The sequence below is a fragment of the Rana temporaria genome, chromosome 4 (genome assembly GCF_905171775.1).
Source record: "Rana temporaria chromosome 4, aRanTem1.1, whole genome shotgun sequence".
Taxonomy (NCBI): domain Eukaryota; kingdom Metazoa; phylum Chordata; class Amphibia; order Anura; family Ranidae; genus Rana; species Rana temporaria.
The window spans coordinates 29,139,626-29,164,384 of NC_053492.1; the positions used below are offsets into that span (position 1 = coordinate 29,139,626).

General features: G+C 46.8%; 1 protein-coding gene across 1 annotated transcript in view; it reads right to left on the reverse strand.

Moving 5' to 3' along the window:
* Positions 1-24,759, reverse strand: part of LOC120935585 — an 83,430-nt gene that overhangs the window by 8,580 nt on the left and 50,091 nt on the right. Inside the window, exons 9-12 of the mRNA XM_040347633.1 lie at positions 22,679-22,805; positions 20,402-20,500; positions 17,779-17,955; positions 12,779-12,877 (exon numbers count right to left, since the gene is read on the reverse strand). Of these exons, the coding sequence (XP_040203567.1) occupies positions 12,779-12,877; positions 17,779-17,955; positions 20,402-20,500; positions 22,679-22,805 (502 nt within the window). The remainder of the gene's footprint in view (positions 1-12,778; positions 12,878-17,778; positions 17,956-20,401; positions 20,501-22,678; positions 22,806-24,759) is intronic.

Sequence of the window (24,759 nt, forward strand, 5' to 3'; positions counted from 1 at the left end):
CTGACAAGAAAAGTTCTTGTCGGAAATTCCGATCGTCTGTATGCAATTCCAACGCACAAGAATATACGCATGCTCAGAATCAAGCAGAAGATCCGAACTGCCTATTGAGCTTCAATGATCACGGCTCGTCGTACGTGTTGTACGTCACCGCGTCTTTGACGTTCGGAATTTCCAACAACATTTGTGTGACCGTGTGTATGCAAGACAAGTTTAAGCCAACATCCGCTGGGGGAAAAAAAATCCAAGGTTTTGTTGTCGGAATTTCCGATCGTGTGTACGCGGCATTACAATGTCTCTCAAGTAAACCAAGGCAAGAAACCATAAAACCAGTACAAATAACGTAACTCAGATCAGTGCTTTGAACAACTCTAACAGAATCTTTAACAACCATCATCATTAAAGCGGAAGTAAACCCATCCATAAAACAGTTACCTTTCCGGGATGCGCCGGAAATATAACACTCCCATTGGTTGTGCTCTCAACCAAACTATCAAACCATCCAATGGCTGGTGTCATAACTGATCACATGTGAAACATCATGGAAGTTGTAGATTAAACATAGGCCAAGATGGCAGCTTCCTTGGCTGGAAACAATAGGGGGGTTTACTTCCACTTTAACCACGACCAGGGTATGAAATTCTGACCAATAAGGCAATGCTTTGCGACGTAGCTTGATACCAAGGTAATGCAGTTCTTCAAGGCCATACCAAGTCCACGGACAGGAGTCCAAATCTGCAGAGCCTTCCAATGACTGCATTACTTTCTGGCCGTGATGGCACAAACAGAAGACTCCAGACTAGAAAAATAAATAAATCCAAAAATAAATATACGAGTTCTCCGTCTGCAAGGTCTCCAGAACGGGAGCTTGTCGCTATCTGTCTGTGGTAGTGAAGCTGGCCAGCCACTCATCGATCCGATCATCCCCAGGTGCCATCATGGAGGAGGACAAAGAGCTCCGATGGATGTTGTGCGTTTTTTTGAAGCTCTCCAACCAGCCATTGGAAGCTTTGAAGTCCTGGATGCCCATGTCCCGAGCAACCTGCAGGGCCTTCTCCCGGATGATGCGGCCGGAGAGCGTGATGTCAGTGCCACGGACGGACAGCAACCAGTCCCACACTGCTGAATTAACCTGATCGTTAGCAGTCCTCCTCTGCCTTCTGATGCGATCTCCGCTCACGTTGTTCTGCAGAGCGTTTAGTAGTTCCTCCCGACGCTTTATTATCTGGACGATCTGAGCACGGCTGACTCCGAATTGGGTAGCCAGGGATCCCACCGACTCCTTGTTTTCAAAGGCACACAGCACCAGGATCTTCTCCCTCAGCTTTAGCCCGTTGCGCTTGTGCACGGCCGGCTTGTCGCAGGAAGGCTTGGGTAGGCTTCCAGCCTTTGTCCAATGTGTCCCTTCAGTTGGGGCGTGCTGGCTCAGTGCTGAAAGGGACAGGAAGGAACCAGGTTACAGGTCTGTGTGCCGAAGGTGAGCCAAAGCTGTATACGTTCCAAAAGGTGGAGACTAGCTAGAACCCAACAACCCTACATCAACACAACTCAACATCACCAGAAAATGTCTCCCTGACCGATGGTCATTAATTCCAGGCACAAGATTCATAATTTCCACGTCAATAGCCGTTAAATAGTTTATTATTTTTTTTAACAGTAAAACATTTTTATTAAACAATTCATCATTACAGCATAGTCCGCTATAGACATACATTTCATTCCCTATAAATATTGTTTACAGAGTCAATTCGCAGTGAAAGAATGTCAATAACAGTACACATAACAGTCAAATCCCGCAGGGGAGCGTACCGACTGCGACTCGCTCAAAACGGATTGCTGTCTGGTTCCTTATTCATTACCCTGTTTCCCCGAAAGTAAGACATCCCCCAAAAATAAGACCTATCTACAGTTTTGCCTCTCGCTGAAATATAAGGCACCACCGCGAAAATAAGACCTCCCCGATAATAGGGCCTCCCCCGAACATAAGGCATCCCGATAATAAAGCCCACTGAAGCTACCGTAACTCTGTACCCTGGACTGTAGCGGCGGGCGCCACAACGCAGCTCACTATTGGCCGCAACGCAGACAGGAAGTGCATGGTCTCTTTTCATCAGAGAGCCTGCGCCGCCGCCAGGACAAGCTGCCGTCTGCTGCTTGCTCTGCCCTGACGGAGTCTGGAAGATTCACAATTAGACAGTGAGTAGTGTGGAGCAGGAGTCAGGCACATTGTGTTGACACACAGGGGTGACTGAGGTAGGGGGGAAATGTCTGATAAATGAGTGGGGGGGATGTCTAGTGAAAGTGTCCACTGGCACATGGGTGGGGGATCACTTAAAATGACACAGCAGGATCAGAGGGAGGAATCAAAATGACACAGAAGGATCAGAAGGGGTTACTAAAATGGTAATCCCCCCCCTCTGATTCTCCTGTGTCATTTTGATTCCCCCTCCCCGTCGTATACAGGTAATACATTTAATTTTTTTGTTCAACAATAAATGTATACCGTATTCTTCTTCGTTGAAAAAAAAGACATCCCGCATCATTGGGAGCAAAAATTTATATAAGACACTGTGTTATTTTCGGGGGAAAAGGGTAGCTTACCCTCAGATCCCACCGGATGACGACTTTGTGTCTCGGGGGGGGGGGGGGGGGGTGGAAGGGCTGCCAAAAACCCAGTGCCACCTCATGGGACACTGTAGGAGCATAAAATGGGGAGTATGGCCTCATGTATGAAATAATAGAGTAAAAGTGTACCATCATCCCAATTATAATAGAAAATGGGGGAGAGTAGGGGCGAAGGACTAGTAGCTGAAGCTAGACCTGGAGCTACCCACTCAATGGTTTGGGGGGGGGGGGGAACTATCACGGTACTGATAAATATGCATAAAACATAATGATGTAAAAAAGTTTATTAATATATAAAAATTGCAAAACAAATAATTGTACAGTTTGTGACAAACATCAGCGATACAACAATAATAATTAAATAATTATTTAATTATTATTGTATCGCTGATGTTTGTCACATATTCGTATTGCATTATTCTATAGATTGGCAGTCCTGACGAAACGGCAACCCCGCAAAACTAGTCGACGTTGACCAATCAATGAACTGTACAATTATTTGTTTTGTAATTTTTATATAATAAACTTTTTTACATCATTATGTTTTATGCATATTTATCAGTACCGTGATAGTCCCCCCCCCAAACCATTGAGTGGGTAGCTCCAGGTCTAGCTTCAGCTACTAGTCCTTCGCCCCTACTGTAGGAGCATAGCCTGACTGAGAGGGTCCCCCGATGCCCAGGGAAAGTACCTCAACCGTTCACCTTGGGTCCCCCCATTCGCATTCCCTCACCCACAAGCGTCTATCCATGCTGACCACACTTTATCAAATTTTACCCAGACATTGCCTGCTCTCGTAGGTAAGTTGGTACAAGGGTAATACAGTTAACAGCTTTTTTTCCCCAAGATACAGGGGTGGGTGGGGTGGCCGATTTCCAGTGTAGCATTATCTCCCTTCTGGCGTAGAACAGTGAGAAGGTAATACACAATTTGCTATATCGGTCCCCCTCGACCTCAGCAGAAGCACCATGGGTTCCGCTGGTACCCTTGTCCCGCTCAGGTCGTTCAATGTCTCTGCTATCCCCTCCCAATATGACCGGAGCTTAGGGCAGGACCAGACCATATGCCAAAATGTTCCCACTTCATTTCTACATCTAGAGCAATTGGGATCGAGATGTGGGTATATATTTGCCATTCTCTGTGGAGTATAGTATGCTCTGTGTAGGAACTTAAGTTGGATGAACCTGTCCTTAACTGCCATCATAGACGGAATGAAGGTAGATATACAGTCGTCCCATTCGTCCTCTCCCAGGGCTGGGAAGTTTATTCTTTTAAGCGCTTAATGACCGCTGCACGACTATTTACGTCGGCAAAGTGGCACGGCTGGGCATATGGACGTACAGGCACGCCCCCTTTAAGATGCCCAGCCATGGGGGCAAAAACAAAGATATAGCGACAATTTAAAAAAAAAAAAAAAAAAAAAGCAATATTTGCTTTTTGCTATAATAAATATCCACAAAAAATAATCCTGACTAGTCTCCCAGTTCCTGCCACTGAAATACATCCTCACAGAATGATTTTGCCACCACCATGCTTCACTGTAGGGATGGTATTGGCCAGGTGATGAGCGGTATCTGGTTTCCTTCAGACATGACGCTTGTCATTCAGGCCAAAGAGTTCAATCTTTGTTTCATGAGACCAGAGAATTTTGTTTCTCAAGGTCTGAGAGTCCTTCAGGTGCCTTTTGGCAAACTCCAGGCGGGGTGTCATGTGCCTTTTACTGAGGTGTGGCTTCCGTCTGGCCACTCGACCATACAGGCCTGATTGGTGGAGCGTTGTAGAGATGGTTGTTCTTCTGGAAGGTTCTCCTCTCTCCACAGAGAAACGCTGGAGCTCTGTCAGTGACCATCTCAGTTTGGCCAGGCGGCCTGCTCTAGGAAGAGTCCTGGGGGTTCCAAATGTTTTCCATTTACGGATGATGGAGGCCATTGTGCTCACTGGGACCTTCAATGTTGCAGAAATGTTTCTGTACCCTTCCCCAGATCTGTGCCGCAATACAATCCTGTCTGGGAGGTCTACAGATAATTCCTTGGACTTCGTGGATTGGATTGTGTTCTGCAATGCACTGTTAATTGTGGGACCTTATATAGACAGGCGTGTGTCTTTCCAAATAATGTCCAATCAACTGAATTTACTACAGGTTGATTTACCAATCAAGTTGTAGAAACATCTTAAGGATGATTAGTGTTCAATGTTGAGTGTTGTGGCAAAGGCTTTGAATACTTTTGTACATGAGATTTTTTTCGTTTTTAATACATTTACAAAGATTTCAAACAGACGCCTTTCACATTGTCATTATGGGGGATTTTGAGGAAAATACAGAATTTAATCCTTTTTGGAATAAGGCTGCAACATGGCAAAATGTGGAAAAAGTGAAGTGCTGTGAATACTTTATGGATGCACTGCATTCACCTTCCCAAAGCCTTGACAGGGAAACTCCCAGATGTGGTGTTCTCCCATCCTACCTTGCAGCTAGAACATTGCCAAGATGCTCCCATCCATTAATATATTTCCCTCAACCATCATAGTAATAATAAACTTTTTATTCATTTTATATAGCGCCTTTAACCACTTTAGCCCCGGAAGAATTGGCTGCTCAATGACCGGGCCACTTTATGCGATTCGGCACAGCGTCGCTTTAACGTACAATTGCGCGGTCGTGCGATGCTGTACCCAAACAAAATTGACGTCCTTTTTTTCTCCCACAAATAGAGCTTTCTTTTGGTGGTATTTGATAATCTCTGCGATTTAATTTTTTGCACGATAAACAAAAAAAACAAAAAAAAAAAAGAAAGTGCCAATTTTGAAAAAGAAAAAAAAACACAGCATATTTTGTACTTCTTTTAAATTTTTTTTTAATAAAAAAAATTCTCAGTTTAGGTCAAATATGTATTCTACATATTTTTGGTAATAAAAATAATAAGTGTATATTGATTGGTTTGCGCAAAAGTTATAATGTCTACAAAACAGGGGATAGATTTATAGCATTTTTTATTTTTATTTTTACTAGTAATGGCGGCGATCTGCGATTTTTATTGGGACTGCAACATTATGGCGGACACATGGGACACTTTTGACACATTTCTGGGACCAGTGAAATCTATACAGCGATCAATGCTATAAAAATGCACTGATTACTGTAACAATGTCACTGGCAGGGAAGGGGTTAACACTAGGGGGGTGATCAAGGGGTTGTGTTCCCTAGGTGTGTTTCTAACTGTAGGGGGATGGGACTGAAGAAATGACAGATCGTGGTTCCTAGCTACCGTGTTTCCCCGAAAATAAGACGTACTCCGAAAATAAGCCGTAGCGGGATTTCGACGCAAGATCGAAATATAAGACATCCCCCCGAAAATAAGACGTAGCGATGGCGTGTCGTATGCGTAGCGGCGCGGGCGGGACAACAAGACGTGATAGGCGTACTGTACTGGTGCGGAGCTCAGGAGCTGTAAAGAAGTTGTGCAGCCCTTCTTATCTGCTCCACGCTATCTCTAAGTGACCGGAGAGGTGTCGGCAGCCCCATAAATACGGTAAGGTCGGCTCCATACTGTTGTACCATACTTGCCGGTAAAAAAAATAAGACATCCCCCGAAAATAAGCCATAGTGTGATTTCTGGAGGAAAAATAAATATAAGACGGCGTCTTATTTTCGGGGAAACACGGTATTAGAAACTCACGATCTGTCTTTACTCACAGAACAAAAAAGGTATTTGCGTGTTTACACACACACACACACACACACACACACACATGTCCCTGTTCTGCCTCACATGCTCACGACCGCCAGTCACGAGCATTGGCACACCCGTGATGCAGCGGGCGCGCCTGCTATCTCACTTTAAAAGGGACTGACATACACCTACAGTGGTTCGCGGGATCGGCGGCTGGTCGGCAAGTGGTTAAAAGGTGGCTTTTCATAGCGCTTTACAAGAAAGACACAAGAAATACACAGGATAACATAAGGGGAAAAAAACGGACAGTTAAGTGAAAGCTTGTCTAAAGAAAAATGTTTTTAGATTTGATTTTTATGCGTTTAGAGACGGTGACTGTGACGAAACGTCCCACACTCCGCTTGAGTTCTTTCGTCATATACTACTTCCTCCCAGTCTGAATATAGATATCAGATATTCAAACCGCTAACAACTACAACAAGACGATACTCGTTTGATTGCAGAACATTAACTGTTTATTAGGACCAAAATACAAGTCTTATATACAGTTAAAAGAGGAGGTTACTACCTCCTGCTCATATTATTCTAATACACCTGTAACCAGAAACAAATTAACATGAGCTAATTAACTAATCCCTTAAAGCAGCCGACGCGACTCCATGCCTCCTCCCGGGCATTGTTATGATTAATCAGGATTTCACTACAGGTCAGACTTGTTGTCATTGAGCTTCACACAGTAGATTATACTTTATCATAAGTATAAACACAGGACACCTTCACACAATAACAGGAGCTCCAGTAAGAGTCAGCCTGTCTCCTACATTATACAGAGGCCAATGCTATCAGCTCTCTCAACGTGTTGAGTTCAGAATAAAAAGAATCAAGAATAGTCTTTACATATATCCTGGGAGATATTGTGGATAAATATTACTGTCCCATTTTAAGTAATCCAAGACATTTTCTCACTCACCCTGTGCCAGGATGGTGACTTAGACATAAGAGGTGCATGGGGAGCTGAAACAAGGGTTTCCCAACTTTTCCAACGGATTCTGGGTTCCACGGGCCCTCCTGTCACAGTGACTCTCTGATTTTCTTAGGAAAATAATTCCAGAGTTTTGGAGCATAGCATGAGAAGGCTCTGTCTCCCATTGAGTGTTGGTGAATAGGGGGGACACACAGTAAACCAGAATTTGAGGAGCGGAGGTTTCGAGAGGAGGGGGGGGGGGGTTAGGTTGAAAAAAAAGTTCAGAGAGATAATGGGGTGCCAAGCCATGAAGAGCCTTGTAGGTGAGCAAGAGGATCTTAAAGTCTATGTGAAACCTGACGGGTAGCCAGTGCAAGAACTTCAGGATAGGGGTAATATGATCACTTGTACCGAACCTAGGTCAGGACTCTGGCTGCAGAATTTTCAACATAATGAAATCGATTTACTATTACTAGATGCTGATAAATTTGAACAGCTCGAACATCATCCAAAGATTAAATCACCTTCTATTTAGGATTTGCACAAAAAGATGACAACACAATGTCCTGGACACCCCCACAGACCATACCCGGGACCTGGAGACCCACAAAAGGTATACCCCGGTCGCAGCGAGCCCCGCAAGGGAAGGAGGAAAAAGGGTGACAAAGAAAGAGGACGACAGGAGAACCCCCTTCCCGGGAATGCCCAGCTGTTCCATCCTGCCGAGGCAGGAGGAACTTTACTTACAGTCCCTGCTGGTGCGTTCCTGACAGACCTTCAACCAAGTAATACGGAGTAGCTGTCGGCCCGGTCCACTGTGACTGAGACAGCAAGCAGCCCAGTCATATGTGAACCCTGGAGCATATAGCTCACCAGCCACCCCTGGAACCATTGGGTATGTCATGGCCGACCCAGCGCGTAGCTAAGGCCTGCTCGTGCTTGATGGCCAGACTGGGGGACTACAAGGATCTATATCAGGGATATGCAATTAGCGGACCTCCAGTTGTTGCAAAACTACAAGTCCCATCATGCCTCTGACTCTGGGTGTCATGCTTGTTGCTGTGACGAGTCTTGCTATGCCTCATGGGAATCGTAGTTCTGCAACAGCTGGAGGTCCGCTAATTGCATATCCCTGATCTATATTATCCAGCCTGTCACCCAGCCAACAGTTGATTCTTCAAAATAAAATCATAAAAATAAAATAAAAAATTACTTCAGGACCCCGAGTCCAAAGGGAGCCAGGTCCTACTCCTCTACTAGGCAGAAAAAAACTGAGCTGCTGACTGCAGGGTGGAGGCTTATGTCTGGAGGGACCACCCCCTGGGTGGGGCTGTTCAACTCTGTTTAAAGTAACATGTATTTAAATATCCAACATGTTCTGCCTAGTCCTCTCCTATAGAACAGGAACATAACCCACAAGTTAAGATTTAAGGAAGCTGTGTCCCTCCATGGACAAAAAGAGAAAATGGTATCTCCCATCGAGAGATACGGCCTACGATGTGCGCATGCGCCATGGTTACGTCAGCCCAGCTGATCGGCAAATCAGCAGTTGTGCTATGACGTACGGCGCATTCGTCCTGGCACCATTCGATAGGGGGGGGGGGGAGCACTTCCCGACAGAAAAACGGCAAACCGGAGATAGGGTCGTGGGCAGCCAAGGCTCACTTATGATTGTGGGGAGCGAAGGCTAGCCCATGTAATTCATTCCAACTGACGAACTACTGTAGTTCAAAATGCTGAAAACGGTAATGCTAGACAGAAAAATTTCAGAACACACAATACATCACAGTTTTTTGTGTATGGGGCTATGTAGCCCTAGACCAGTTAGAGTGCCAATGCTGACCCATGTCCACAGCCAAAAGCACCTACAATGGGCACATGAGCATCAGAACTGAACCACACAGAAATGGAAGAAAGTGGCCTGGTCTGATGAATTTTAGAATGGTCAAAAGAACACAGCAACGAGTTTGAGGTGTTGACCTGGCCTACAAATTCTGCAGATCTCAATCCAACCGAGCATCTCTGGGACGTGCTGGAAAAACGAGTCAGAACCATGAAGGCCCACCTCACAACTTACAGGATCTGCTACTGAAGGCTTAGTGCCACATACCACAGCATAACCTCAGAGGTCTATTGGAATCCATGCCTTGACTGGTTATGGCAGGTGGGTCAGAACATTATGGCAGATCAGCGTATGTCACCAATAGAAACTCAGATAGTTTAGAGCTGCGGTCCACACTTATCAGAGGTACTTTGATGTAGCAGTGTGGCTTCCACATATACAATGGAACCTTGGATTACGAGCATAATCCGTTCCAGGAGAATGCTAGCAATCCAAAGCACTCACATATCAAAGCGAGTTTCCCCATAGAAGTCAATGGAAACGAAAATAATTTGTTCCGCATTGACTTCAATGGCATGCAATACCAGCTGAAAGAATGGACAGCCGCACTTCCAAAAAAAAAACTTGGGTTGTCTTTATTAAAAACCGTGGATGGAAAAGGCACTACAAATAACAGCAACGGGTGGGATACAGCCTACGCGTTTCGCACTGCGATCAGTGCTTGGTCATAGCCTCGTGCATTGCCGGCACTTCCATCCACGGTTTTTAACCACTTGACCACCGGGCCTATTCTGGCACTTCTCTCCTTCATGTGAAAATCACAATTTTTTTGCTAGAAAATTAATCAGAACCCCCAAACATTATATATATATTTTTTTTAGCAGACATCCTAGGGAATAAAATGGCAGTCATTGCAATACTTTTTGTCACACCGTATTTGCGCAGCGGTCTTACAAGCGCACTTTTTTTTGGGAAAAAATCACTTTTTTGAATTAAAAAATAAGACAACAATAATTTTTGCCCAATTTTTTTATATATTGTGAAAGATAATGTTACGCCGAGTAAAATGATACCCAACATGACACGCTTAAAAATTGCGCCCGCTCGTGGCATGGCGTCAAACTTTTACCCTTAAAAATCTCGATAGGCGACGTTTAAAAAATTCTACAGGTTGCATTTTTTAAGCTACAGAGTAGGTCTAGGGCTAGAATTATTGCTCTCGCTCTAACGATCGCGGCGATACCTCACTTGTGTGGTTTGAACACCGTTTTCATATGCGGGCGCTACTGGCGTATGCCTTCGCTTTTGCGCGCGAGCTCGTCGGGACGGGGCGTTTTTAATTTTTTTTTTTTGTTTTCTTATTTATTTTTATAATTTTTTACACTGAAATAAAAAAAAATAAAAAAAATATCACTTTTATTCCTATTACAAGGAATGTAAACATCCCTTGTAATAGAAAAAAGCATGACAGGTCCTCTTAAATATGAGATCTGGGGTCAAAAAGACCTCACATCTCATATTTAGGCTTAAATGCAAAAAAAGAAAAAAAAAATTAAACTGTCATTTTTTTAAATGACAGAAAAAAAAATGTTGCTTTAAGACGCTGGGCGGGACTGACGTTTTGACGTCACTTCCGCCCAGCAGAGCTATGGGGACGGGCGAAGGAGATTTTTCCTTCAGTCTCGTCCCCAGTCACTTGCCGAACGGACCCGATCTCCTCCGCCGCTACCGACGGCTCCGGTAAGCGGCGGAGGGTGCGGGAGAGCGGCGGGAGCCCTCTCCCGCCACCGATAACGGCGATCCCGCGGCGAATCCGCCGTTATCGTTTACAGGACCGTCGGCACTAAAGATGCATACCTCGGTTGTGGCAGCAGCTGCTGCCGTTACCGAGATATACATCTTTAAAAACAGGACGTCTTTTAGACATGAGGCGGTGGGCAAGTGGTTAATAAAGACAACCCAAGTTTTTTTTTGGAAGTGCGGCTGTCCATCCTTTCAGCTTCTACATTTTGCCTCGTGCATTGCCGGCACTCCTGGCCTCCTGAGCAGCCACTGACTGTCCAGCAGACCCACCAGACCCAACCTTTCTTTCCCCTGCAATACCACATGTGACCAGAGGTGGGGGGGCATCGGAGAGCCTTGGTAACACTCGGAAAGGCCTGAGGACGGCTCGGCTGAACTCGGAAAACCTAGTAAGGGCTCGGGAACTGAGTATTTCCAAGATTTTCCGAGCATTTCCTAACGGCTCCGCGCCCCCCACCTCAGGCCAAACGTGGTACTGTACACCGCAGTGGCTTGAATCCTGCTCTTTTGCGAGACAACGCTTGCAAACCGAGTCAGGATTTTTTTAAATACAGTGGGCCGGATTCAGGTAGATCCGCGCATTTTTATGGCGGCGTAGTGTATCGTATTTACGCTACGCCGCTGTAAGTTAGAGAGGCAAGTGCTGTATTCACAAAGCACTTGCCTCCTAACTTACGGCGGGGTAGCGTAAATGGGGCCGGCGTAAGCGCGCCTAATTCAAATGGGGATGATGTGGGCGTGTCTTATTTTAATTAATGGTGACCCCACGTATTTGAAGTTTTTTACTAACGGCACATGCGCCGTTTGTAAAAGAATCCCAGTGCGCATGCTCGAAATTCCGCCGCAAATCGTCAATGCTTTAGACGTGAACGTAACTTACATACAGCCCTATTCGCGAACGACTTACGCAAACGACGTACAAAATTTCAAAATTCGAAGCGGGAACGACGTCCATACTTAACATTGCGTACGCCTCACAAAAGCAGGAGCAACCTTACGCCGAAAAAGCCGGCCGTCGTATCTTAGATAGGTTTAAGTGTATCTCAGTTTGAGCATACACTTAAACTTACGACGGGCTTAGATTCCGAGTTATGTCGGCGTATCTACCGATACGCCGGCGTAACTCTTTGTGAATCCGGCACAGTGCTCGTATTGCGAAACGCTCGTTAACCGCGTTACTCGCAATCCGAGGTTTCACTGCATTTGCAAATGTAAGCAACTAAAACCCAAGTAGTTAACAGACTTTTTTTTCTCTGGCTTGAAATATGCATGTTCAGGTCAATAGATTCAACAAATAATGAGACTGGAAATTTAAGAATGTGAGGCCTTTATTATCTTCTGCTTATATATATATATATATATATATATATATATATATATATATATATATATATATATATATATATATATATATATATATATATATATCTGTATAGCAGGACAATCTACAGATCCATATGAGAAACTATGATGGACAGCAAGGAGGTATTAAAATTCAAGCTAAATTTATACTCAGGTAAATGATCCAATAATAAATAATAAAAAAACACTTGCCTGCTATTTAAATTATACCAGTCTATACCTAAAACCTGCTGTCCAAAGCCGGCCCCCGAGGTGTCAGCCTTGTCTGAGCCTCTCTCTCCAATGTCCAAGCTGTGCCATGACCAGACCCTCCCTCTAACTTACATCCCCCAATGAAATGCTGCAGCTACAAACAGGTACTGCAGGGGGCGTAACCGAGCTCCTCATTGAGAGGTGGAGGCTGACCTCTGTAGGCGGAGTTCCCATTTTCATGGGCTCACTAGACACTCTTGGTGCCAACCTTTGGGCAGCTTGGTCCATGGCAAATTTAATTCATGTACGATGTTCTCTCACCTTCCACAGCAGGAAGTGTCCCGTCCTCTTTCCCCGGGAAGGAATGCGCTTCCTCCTGCTTGATCCACAGCGCCAACTCTGGATTAAACACCGCATTGTCTGCATGGGGGGAGAACCAGAAGTGAAATAGCATCATGGAAATAAATGGGGGAGGGGAACATTTACTAAAATTGGAGCACTCAGAATCTGCTGCCGCTGTACATGGTAACCAATCAGCTTCTAACTTCAGCTTGTTCAATTAAGCTTTGAAAATAAAACCTGGAAGCCGATTGGTTTCTATGCAGAACTGCACCAGATTTAGCTTATTCAACCACTTCAATACTGGGCACTTTTACTCCTTTCCTGCCCAGGCCAATTTTCAGTGCGTCACACTTTTGCAGCGTACGCACGATCGGAATTTCCGACAACAAACGGTCGATGTGACCTTTTGGACGGATATTGCGACCGTGTATAAACCCCATCGGACATTTGCGGTCGGAATTTCTGACAACAAATGTTTGAGAGCTGGTTCTCAATTTTTCCGACACCAAAAGTTGTCGTCGGAAATTCCGATCATGTGTATCCAAATCCTACGCATGCTCGGAATCACTGTACTTAATTTTTCTCGGCTCGTCGTACGTGTTGTATGTCACCGTGTTCTTGACATTCGGAATTTCCGAGCAATATTTGTGTGACCGTGTGTATTCAAGACAAGTTTGAGCCAACATCCGTCGGAAAAAAAAAATCCACGGTTTTATTGTCGGAATGTCCGATCGTGTGCATTAGAATGACAATTGCGTGGTCATGCAACACTGTACCCATATGACATTTCAATCATTTTTCGAGTTTTTACATTTTTAAGTTTCTCTTTGTTTCCGTTATACAATTTTGCGAATACCGTATATACTCGAGTATAAGCCGACCCGAATATAAGCAGAGGCACCTAATTTTACCACAAAAAAATGGGAAAACGTATTGACTCGAGTATAAGCCTAGGGTGTCCATCTGTATGCCTCACTGTGCCCATGTGCATGCCTCACTGTGCCCATGTCTCACTGTGCCCATGCCTCACTGTTCCCATGTCTCACTGTGCCCATGTGCATGCCTCACTGTGTCCTTGCCTCACTGTGCCCATGTGCATGCCTCACTGTGTCCTTGCCTCACTGTGCCCATGTGCATGCCTCACTGTGTCCTTTCCTCACTGTGCCCATGTGCATGCCTCACTGTGTCCATGTGCATGCCTCACTGTGCCCATGTGCATGCCTCACTGTGCCCATGTGCATGCCTCACTGTGCCCATGTGCATGCCTCACTGTGTCCATGCCTCACTGTGCCCATGCCTCACTGTGCCCATGTGCATGTTTCACTGTGTCCTTGCCTCACTGTGTCCATGCCTAGACTGACGTTTAACATGGGAGTCTATGGAAGGGGTGCCCGGCTTTGAAAACCTATAGCCGGCCTTTACCGGGTCCCCAATGTCTGGGAGATCAGGCGCAAAAAGGTGACTCAAGTATAAGCCGAGGGGGGCATTTTCAACACAAAAAAACTGTGCTGAAAAACTCAGCGTATACTCAAGTATATACGGTAAGTAAATTTTCGATTTCACTGATGTGTGCTGATGTGGCTGCCCTGGCGGACGCCAATGAGGCTGCCCTGATGATCAGTGTAAACAGTGTGCTCACTGTGCCCTGTCAGACCGGCACTCCTTTCTGCACACGCTGTCTGTGTAAGGAGAGTCGATTACTGGCAAGTCTGTTTGCATGTGACCAACTGTGATTGTTGATCACATGGCAAAAGGTGCGACTGGCCCTTTACCCTAATCTGTGTCCAAAGCACACAACAGTCACAGGGGGGCACACGTGGGTGGATGTATACAGACGTCCTACCAGAAGTAGAGGCCCACGTTGTAGCTGTAGCGTAGGCAGAAAAAGGTTAAAAATACATATACCGGTAGTGGTATACTATTATATCTGCTTTGAGTTCAACTTCAAAAATATATATTTTTCTATAAAATTATGATATAAAATGATACTGAAATGATAAGTATAAAACGATATTAAAAATTATATATTTATATAAAATATTTTCTAGGAAACAATACGTATTGTGGTAGATTATTATATCTGCTTGGATTTCAGCTTCAAAAATATATTTTTTTTTTCTATAAATTTATGAAATTTATGATCCCTCATCTTACTGGCTGGAAAAAAACACAACCTAAGCAGCACCAGCTAAGAACTGGCTTAGAATCCCACGTCAGCGACGTGCCGACGTCATCGCGTACACGCAGGTCCCGGAGTGACGGGCTGCAAATCGAGAGTCGGCCGGCTCGGTATTTTTGATTCATCTAAAATGTAAGTGCAATATTGTTCGTTTATTAAATAAAACCACCAAGGATTTTATGCTATGGAAGCATTTTGTCTTTTATGGGGATCAACTGACTATATACACTAGGGTTGTCCCGATACCACTTATTTTAGACCGAGTACAAGTACTGATACTTTTTTTCCAAGTATTCGCCGATACCGAATACTTTTTTTAAAAATGTTATTCTGACAGTGGCACTAATATTCAGTACTGACGACGCGTGGACTGTCAGTTTTTTTTTTTTTTTTTTTTTTTACAATGCTTACTTTTGGGGGGGGGGGGGGGGCAGGGGGGAGTGGGCGGTGTCAGTGTGTTTTTTTTATTTAACTTTTTATTATTTTTACAATTTAACCTTTTAAACAGGTATTTATTACAATTCTTTATTTTTATTTTTTTTATCAGCTCTGTTGGGGGGGGGCTTTGGTGAGATATTGGACCCCTGATATCTCCTCTTTGAGACAGAGAAAGGGACAGAGGACACAGATTCTCCAGTCCCTTTCTCTGCAGCCTCAACTGCACTGTAGATAAATGTAAAAAGGAGACAGCGGCTCCTCTCCATTCATAAACTGAGACATTGTAACACAGTTACTATGCTCAGTTATGAATAAACAGTCAGTGATCACTGACTGTTCATTCGGAAAAGGGCTCCTTCCTCTGCTCTCCATCCTAAAAGATTGGGGACAGAGGGGGGGGGGAGCACGGCGGGGGACCGAAACGGTACACATAGGTGAGCGGAGGGCGGGAGGTGGTACACAGAGGGGAGCGGAGGCCTGGAGGCGGTACACAGAGGGGAGCGGAGGATGGCGGGGGACCGGAGGCGGTACACAGAGGGGAGCGGAGGATGGCGGGGGACTGGAGCGGTACACAGAGGGGAGCAGAGGACGGCGGGGGACACAAGCAGTACATAGAGGGGGACCAGAGCAGTACATGGGGGACAGGAGCGGTACACGGTGGAGAACAGGAGCGGTACACAGAGAGGAGCGGAGAACCAGAGGCGGTACACAGAGGGGAGCGGGGGATGGCGGGGGACAGGAGCGGTACACAGAGGGGAGCAGAGGACTGGAGCGTTACACGGCGGGGAGGATAGGAGCGGTACACGGCAGGGGGGACAGGAGCGGTACACGGCAGGGGGGGGGGACAGGAGCGGTACACGGCAGGGGGGGGGGACAGGAGCGGTACACGGCAGGGGGGGGGGGGACAGGAGCGGTACACGGCAGGGGGGGGGGACAGGAGCGGTACACGGCAGGGGGGGGGACAGGAGCGGTACACGGCAGGGGGGGGACAGGAGCGGTACACGGCAGGGGGGGGACAGGAGCGGTACACGGCAGGGGGGGGACAGGAGCGGTACACGGCAGGGGGGGGGGGACAGGAGCGGTACACGGCAAGGGGGGGGGGGGACAGGAGCGGTACACGGCAGGGGGGGGGGAACAGGAGCGGTACACGGCAGGGGGGGGGGGGACAGGAGCGGTACACGGCAGGGGGGGGACAGGAGCGGTACACGGCAGGGGGGGGACAGGAGCGGTACACGGCAGGGGGGGGACAGGAGCGGTACACGGCAGGGGGGGGACAGGAGCGGTACACGGCAGGGGGGGGACAGGAGCGGTACACGGCAGGGGGGGGGACAGGAGCGGTACACGGCAGGGGGGGGGACAGGAGCGGTACACGGCAGGGGGGGGGACAGGAGCGGTACACGGCAGGGGGGGGGACAGGAGCGGTACACGGCAGGGGGGGGACAGGAGCGGTACACGGCAGGGGATGGGACAGGAGCGGTACACGGCAGGGGATGGGACAGGAGCGGTACACGGCGCGGGGGGGGGGGGGGGACACAGGAGCGGTACACGGCGGAAGGGGGGGACAGGAGCGGTACACGGCAGGTGGGGGGGGGACAGGAGCGTCACTGACAAAGTATCGGATTAGGCATCAGAGCATTTGCCCGAGTACAAGTACTTGGGCAAATGCTCGGTATCGGGACAACCCTAATATACACCTTTGAGGGACACTACGAGAGAAGACGCTGAGACCATTGCTCTGCTTCTTAAAGGCCCAGTTTGTGTAGTAAATCAAACAACGCGTGATCTCCCGTAATAGGAGATCATTGGGAGCTGGTAAGCGGCAGTGTGTGCAGAGGTGGAAGTTACATGTTTTTTCTCACCACTTTTCCTTGGGTGCATCGTGCGATATTTGCACATTGGAAATATACTCATACTTAATGGACTTTATTGTGTGACACTTTGAGATAACAAATTATCACAGTTTGTGTTATTATTAATTAATTAATTAATACATCAATGGTTTTGCACAGGTTCACTTTATAAGAAAAATTTGCGCAACTTATTATTGTTAACTGCCGTCTTTGTGTGCCGCTCACAAGAAGTTGCAGCTTTATCTTCTTAAGAACAATTATATTTATCATCCATTCACCAATTCATTTGTTTCACAGACAGCGCAGTCATTTTTTATTTGTTTTAGATCAGCTCTTACATCTGTCTAAAGCTTGACTTTTACTTCAATGAAGCCGATCTGACCACATTCACATATGAATCAAAATTTCCTAAAGATAAAAAATGTTCCCATTCGGTTGGCCCCCGTAATCTGAAACCTGATTGGTTATTAAGACTCTTTGCACTTTATGTGACCTGACAGCTGCTTACGTACCGGAGTCTTTGCTCTCCTCCTCCATTTTCGGCGCTGGTGTCTGGCTGCTCCGTTCGTTGGTCACGCCCTCCATTTTCACCCGCAGTAAGATGTCAGGTTTGATGGACGGCAGTCCCGACACGCTGCCTGAGACGGCAGCCATGCGTTCTTCCAGGTCGTCGCCGTGAGACACCCAGGCTGGAGGGAGAACAACAGAGGAGCGTCAGGAAAATTACTACAGGGCCTCTTTGTAAGGGAATGTAAGCAATAGGTTTTGTCAGAGGTATAACTAAAACCACCAGGGCCCCCGGTGCAAGAAATCATAAAGGGTCCCACCTCAATTGCGGACCGCCGGGGGCCCTGGTAGTTCCACTAGTGTCAGCAGTTTATTATTTTATTTTTTATATAACTTTTTACAACTTTAATTACTGTATATACTCGAGTATAAGCCAACCCACCTAATTTTACTACAATAAAATGGGAAAACATATTGACTCGAGTATAAGCCTAGAGTAGGAAAATGCAGCAGCTACTGGGTAAACAATGCCCATCTGCAGCCATCTCACACTGTGCCCACGGTTGCAGTTATTTTTTATAACTTTTTACAATTTTAATTACCGTATATACTTGAGTATGAGCCGAGCCACCTAATTTTACCACAAAAAAAATGGGAAAACATATTGACTCGAGTATAAGCCTAGGGTGGGAAAATGCAGCAGCTACTGGGTAAACAATGCCCATCTGCAGCCTCGCTGTGCCCATCTGCAGCCATCTCACACTGTGCCCATGGTTGCAGCCTCACACTGTGCCCACGGTTGGACCCTTTACATGCCACCTTGCCGCCTCTCCTATCTAGCACCTGCCTCATCCCCCGCAGCGCTGCCAGCTTCCCCCCTCCCCTCTGCCGCTGACTGCTGTAGTGGATATATGAGGATAGGGGGCGGGGAAGGGGCCGGTAATTGTGTAATTTACAGGGCCCTTGCTTTTCTTAATGAATAAAATAGAATCAGGGATCCAAACCAATCATTGACTATTTTTCATAGCTGAGGCATAGTTAAAGCGGGGGTTCACCCTTAAAATTTTTTTTTTTCCTAGCATGCCATCAAGCATACTAGCGCGAGCTACAGTATGCCTTTATTTTATTTTTTGGCGCCGTACTCGCAGTTTAATCCCGTAGTGAAGTTTCAGACTCCCCGCGGGGAATGGGCGTTCCTATGCAGAGGGAAGATGATTGACGGCCGGCTCTGGCGCGTCACGCTTCCCGAAAATAGGGGGGTCCTTGCTCCTTGACGCTGGGTGAAAGACCGAGCTCTCTCTAGCAGGTGAGGGTCTGCCAACCAGCACTAGGCTGTGTCTTGGTTCTGTGTGCTTAGCATCCTACTCCTGAAGGTGGCGCCATAACCCAACAGTAAATAACAAACAGAAGAGAGTATAACCAATCATCTAAAGACTCCCCAATGTTTTTTTTGGGGGGGGATTATTCTTTATTTATAATGTACACCACCCCTACCCAGATACAAAATATTAGGGGAAAAATTAGGGGGGAAATTATAGAGCAGATCCTTATTTATATTTTTAAGAAATTTGCAAAGATTTCAAACAAATTTCGTTCACGTTATTACGGGGTATTGTTAGTAGAATTTTGGAGGAAAATAATGAATGTAATCCATTTTGGAATAAGGCTGTCACATAAAATGTGGAAAAAGAGAAGAGCTGCGAATACTTTCCGGATGCACTGTATAGCAGTTTTTTTTCCTTTAAACCAATCAATATATACGCCTATTGCGATTTTTTTTACCAAAAATATGTAAAAGAATACGTATAGGCCTAATATAATTTTATATATTTTTTTGCGGATATTATAGCAAAAAGTAAAAAAAAATATTACTTTTTGTTTTCAAAATTGTCGCTCTATTTTTGTTTATAGCGCAAAAAATAAAAACCGCAGAGGTGATCAAATTCCACCAAAAGAAAGCGCCATTTGTAGGAATAAAAGGACGTCAATTTTGTTTGGGTGCCACGTAGCACGACCGCGCAATTGTCAGTTAAAGCGACACAGTGCCGAATCGCAAAAAGTGCTCTGGTCAGGAAAGGGTTAAATTCTTCCGGGGGTGAAGTGGTTAAAGAGCAATCTGCCTCGGATACCTCTTCAGAGGGCATTTGATAGGCGGTGAGGAGGCATTGTGTTGCCTGCTTTAACCCTGCACTAGCATGCCGCAACCGTGTGCATTGCGTTCTTCTTCTCCTCCCTGGTGGCATCTGTCACCTTTGGGTTCTGCACGGCTCTGTAGACGACCACCACAACCTTGTCATTCATCCACAGAGATCTGCGAATGAATGAACTAGAAACCCCAACTGCCACTGTGGCACTAAAGATTACCACGATTGTAGTCGTCACTTCCTTGAGCTCTGTAACTAGAAGTCTGTACAGCATGGGCAGGGAGCTGAAGGAAGAGTCTGCAGGAGCCTGTGTGTGACCCATTGAGTACATGCACTGCTTTACGGGCTCAATTGCAGAAAACTTTCTTAAATTTGGCAAACGTGGGTGCATTTATTTATGTTACAAAAGGTGGGTGGTTGGGATAAGGTTAGGGTAGCGTTGGGTTGCCTGGTGTCATGTGTGTACAGTGCTATAGATCCTCACCACTGGCTGCCGTTTCTTCCTTACTGAGTTCATCCCTGAAATACGGATCCTCATGATGATGAATCCTCACCAGGGTCCCGGGGTTGGCGATCTCGTACCCTGAGGAGGGGAAAGAAGACAGTCTGGGGTCATCATAAACAGACACATATAGAGCCCTTTCACACTGGTAACGCCTATAGCTGAGCGTTAAAACGCCGCTATTTTACTGCGATTTTACAGCGTTTTCAATTCATTTCAATGGAGGGGGCGTTTTTGGAGCGTTTTATGAGTGTTTTAATAGCGCTATTTTTACCGCGAAAACGCTGCAAAAACACCTCAAAAACACACCAGTGTGAAAAGGCTCTTACGGCTTATTTGGAAGAATTGATGGTGTTAAACTGTGCAATTTTCCCAGTAAAACCCATTTCACACTGGAGCGTATTGCAGGCGCTATAGCGTTAAAAATAGCTCCTGCAATACGCCCTTAAAAATCTGTCCCCATTCACTCCAGTGTGAAAGCCTGTGGGGCTTTCACACTGGAGCAGTGCGCTAGCAGGACAGTAAAAAAAAGTCCTGCTTGCCGCATCTTTGGAGCGGAGAAGGAGCGGTGTGTTTACCTCTCCTCCTCCGCTGGGACAGCGCGGCTATGGGGGATCGGACAAACACGGACCGTATGTCCGTGTTCATCCGATCCGGCAGACGGAAGAAAAATAGGATTTCTTCCGTCTGCAAATGCGGATCTTTGCGGAGGCGGACAAATTACGGGTGTCAGCGGATGTTTATCCGCTGACACCCGTAATCACATAGGGACCTATGTATGTCCCGTTTTCATCCGCAAACGGACGGATGAAAATGAGGACATACGGTCCGTACGTGTGAAAGGGCCCTTACAAGCATGACTCCCTCAGGCAAAGGCATGATGGGACTTGTAGTCCTGCAGCAGCTGGAGGGCCACCAGTTTGAGACCCCTGCTTTAAAGTGTCACATCACCTTGGGGGCACAAAGAACCAGAGAGGCGATTTCCTCGGCAGTAGTATGTAAAAGTAGAGACTCTACAAGCAATGGTCGCAGGACACACATGCCAACAAGCCTCTCTGGTATGGTGGAGCAGTTGGGAAGGAAGGCCTGGGACACGTGACACTAAGTGGAGAAGAGGGGTGAACAGCGGTTGTGCAGGGATAGTGAGTGAGTGGTCACAAGAAGGGCTGTGCAAGATTCTGTAAAATGGGAATGGAGGGGGGCAGGCTATCAACTATAACAATGGGTGCAAAATATATATATAAAGAAATGTTGAAATTACAATGGGGGAGGTGGGGGGTGGGTCACGACAGCCAATGATAATCATGGGGACAACATGCACCAATATTGATACCACAATGGGGGAGGTAGAAGACAGGCATTCATATGATTGGGGCACAATGCACCAATATTGATACCTCAATGGGGGGGGGGGGTGTTAGAGAAGTGGGCAGGAAACCATAGGGCGGGCACAGCATGCACCAATATTGATACCACAATGGGGGAGGTAGAAGGCAGGCCCTCCATATGATGGGGACAGAATGCACCGATACCACAATGGGGAATCGAGGGGGGGGGGGGGTAGGGTCCATACGGTGGGCACAGCATGCACCAATATTTATACCACTATGGGGGAGGTAGGAGGCAGGCATCCATATGATGGGGGCAGAATGCACCAATATTGATATTACAATGAGGGAAGTAGAAGGCAGGCATCTATATGATGGGGGGCGGAATGCACCAATATTGATACCACAATGGGGGAGGTAGAAGGAGGGCAACTATATGATGGGGGGCAGAATGCACCAATATTGATATTACAATGGGGGGGGTAGAAGGAAGGCAACCATATGATGGGGGGCAGAATGCACCAATATTGATACCACAATGGGGAGGTAGATGGCAGGCATCTATATGATGGGGTCAGCATGCAGCAGAATTGATACCACAATGGAGGGTATGGTTGGAGTAGAGTGCAGACAACCATATGATGGGGGGGGGGCAGAATGCACAAAGATTGATACCACAATGGGGAGGTAGATGGCAGGTAACCATATGATAGGGGCATAATGAACCAATATTAATATCACATGGGAGGAGGGGTGGTTGGTGGGCTTGGGTCGGAGACAGGTTACCATACTGCAATGCACCAATATTGACAATCACAATGGAGGGTTCATACAGCTTTTTATTTTTACCCAATTTCCCAGCCTGTGTGTCTTCTCTATGAACCCCCCCCCCCCCACATTGTCTGTGTCATTTGCGGTAGAGACAGCTTACCAAGTGTGGTGAGAGCTCCGTGGATCTCCTTCATGATATTTCGGTACAGCTTCCTCTGCCAGTCTGCCAACAGCTGCCAGTCCCGTTGAGAGAAGTAGATGGCCACATCATTAAATGTCACGGTGCCCTGAGATAGAAAGGGATGGGGGGGGCACGATGAGAGTCACACCAACACCACAGGAGAACACCGGGGACACGGGAAGATCGGGGGGTAGACAATCAGGCTCACCATAATCACCAAAACCAACTGGTCCTGAAAAGCCCTCTAACGTGGAACTACAGACAGCACAAGGACTTTAGCGCTGGGGGGGGGGGGGGCACTCCTGTGAACTTACTGTGTGGGATGTTCTGCCTATTATAATCACATGATCAGTCCCAATTAGGGTTGTCCCGATACCACTTTTTTAGGACCGAGTACAAGTACCGATACTTTTTTTTATGTACTCGCCGATACCGAATACCGATACTTTTTTTAAATGTGTCCCCAAATGCAGCCATGTCCCCCCACAAATGCAGCCATGTCCCCCCATATGCAGCCATGTCCCCCCACAGATGCAGCCATGTCTCCCCCACAAATGCAGCCATGTCCCCCCCACAAATGCAGCCATGTCCCCCCCACAAATGCAGCCATGTCCCCCCACATAAATGCAGCCATGTCCTCCCATATATCCAGCCATGTCCCCCATACAGTATATCCAGCCATGTCCCCCATACAGTATATCCAGCCATGTCCCCCATACAGTATATCCAGCCATGTCCCCCATACAGTATATCCAGCCATGTCCCCCATACAGTATATCCAGCCATGTCCCCCCATATATCCAGCCATGTCCCCCCATATATGCAGCCATGTCCCCCATACAGTATATGCAGCCATGTCCCCCATGTATGCAGCCATGTCCCCCACATATATCCAGCCATGTCCCCCCATATATGCAGCCATGTCCCCCATACAATATATGCAGCCATGTCCCCCACATATATCCAGCCATGTCCCCCATACAGTATATGCAGCCATGTCCCCCCACATATATCCAGCCATGTCCCCCACATATATCCAGCCATGTCCCCCACATATATCCAGCCATGTCCCCCATACAGTATATGCAGCCATGTCCCCCACATATATCCAGCCATGTCCCCAAACATATGCAGCCATGTCCCCCATACCTGATCATGATGCCGATGCCGCCCTCCCGCCGTGTTAATCATTGTGCGGCGAACATTACAGGCAGCTTTCGTTTCAATAGCCGTTTTCCCTGCCATGCCGTGTAAAGGACACTCCCCCTTACTCAGGATTGGACAGATCCGTCCAAGGGGGAGTGTCTATACACGGTGCGGCGGGCAAAACAGCTATTCAAACTAAAGGTGCCTGTAATGTTCGCCGCACGGTGATAAACGATATACGGCGGCGATGGGGGGGGGCCTAAGTATTCTATTTAGGTATCGGGGGTATTTGCGGGAGTACGAGTACTCACGCAAATACTCGGTATCGGTCCCGATACTGGTATCGGGACAACCCTAGTCCCAATGATGTAGAAACCACCCTCAGAAACTTTCCAGGAACGGCCCTTCTCAACTTTATTACCCCAGAGAAAACCCCAGAATCTCTGCCAAAACCAGTCAGGGGGTAAAATGCCCCTTTTACTGACTGCTAAAAAGGTCCCTGGTCTCATGCCGCCAAGTGGCATTGGTCCTGGAACTGTGGAGATTAGAGGTCAATTAGCCACAACTCAAGGAACCCCCAGCAACTCCTAGAGACCCAGATTGAGAATGAATGTTCTAAATGTGAAGCAGGTGCGGTAAACCTGAACACATTGCTGGGGATGCCCGCTAAAAGGACCTCTGACCCTCAAGTTGAGACTTTATTCTCTTGGCATTCAGGCTGAGACTTTGGAAGGTTTCTGATGTTCAAACTTTAGGAGACCTCTGACAACACTCTTGAGAGGACATTTGAAACATTAAAAGGACCACAAATAAGCGAGGACTTTAGGTGACATCTGATTAGCAGTCTGAGACTTTACTGACCCTAACGCTCAGTCTGATACTCTAGGAGACCTAAAACCCTCATGCAAAGTGTT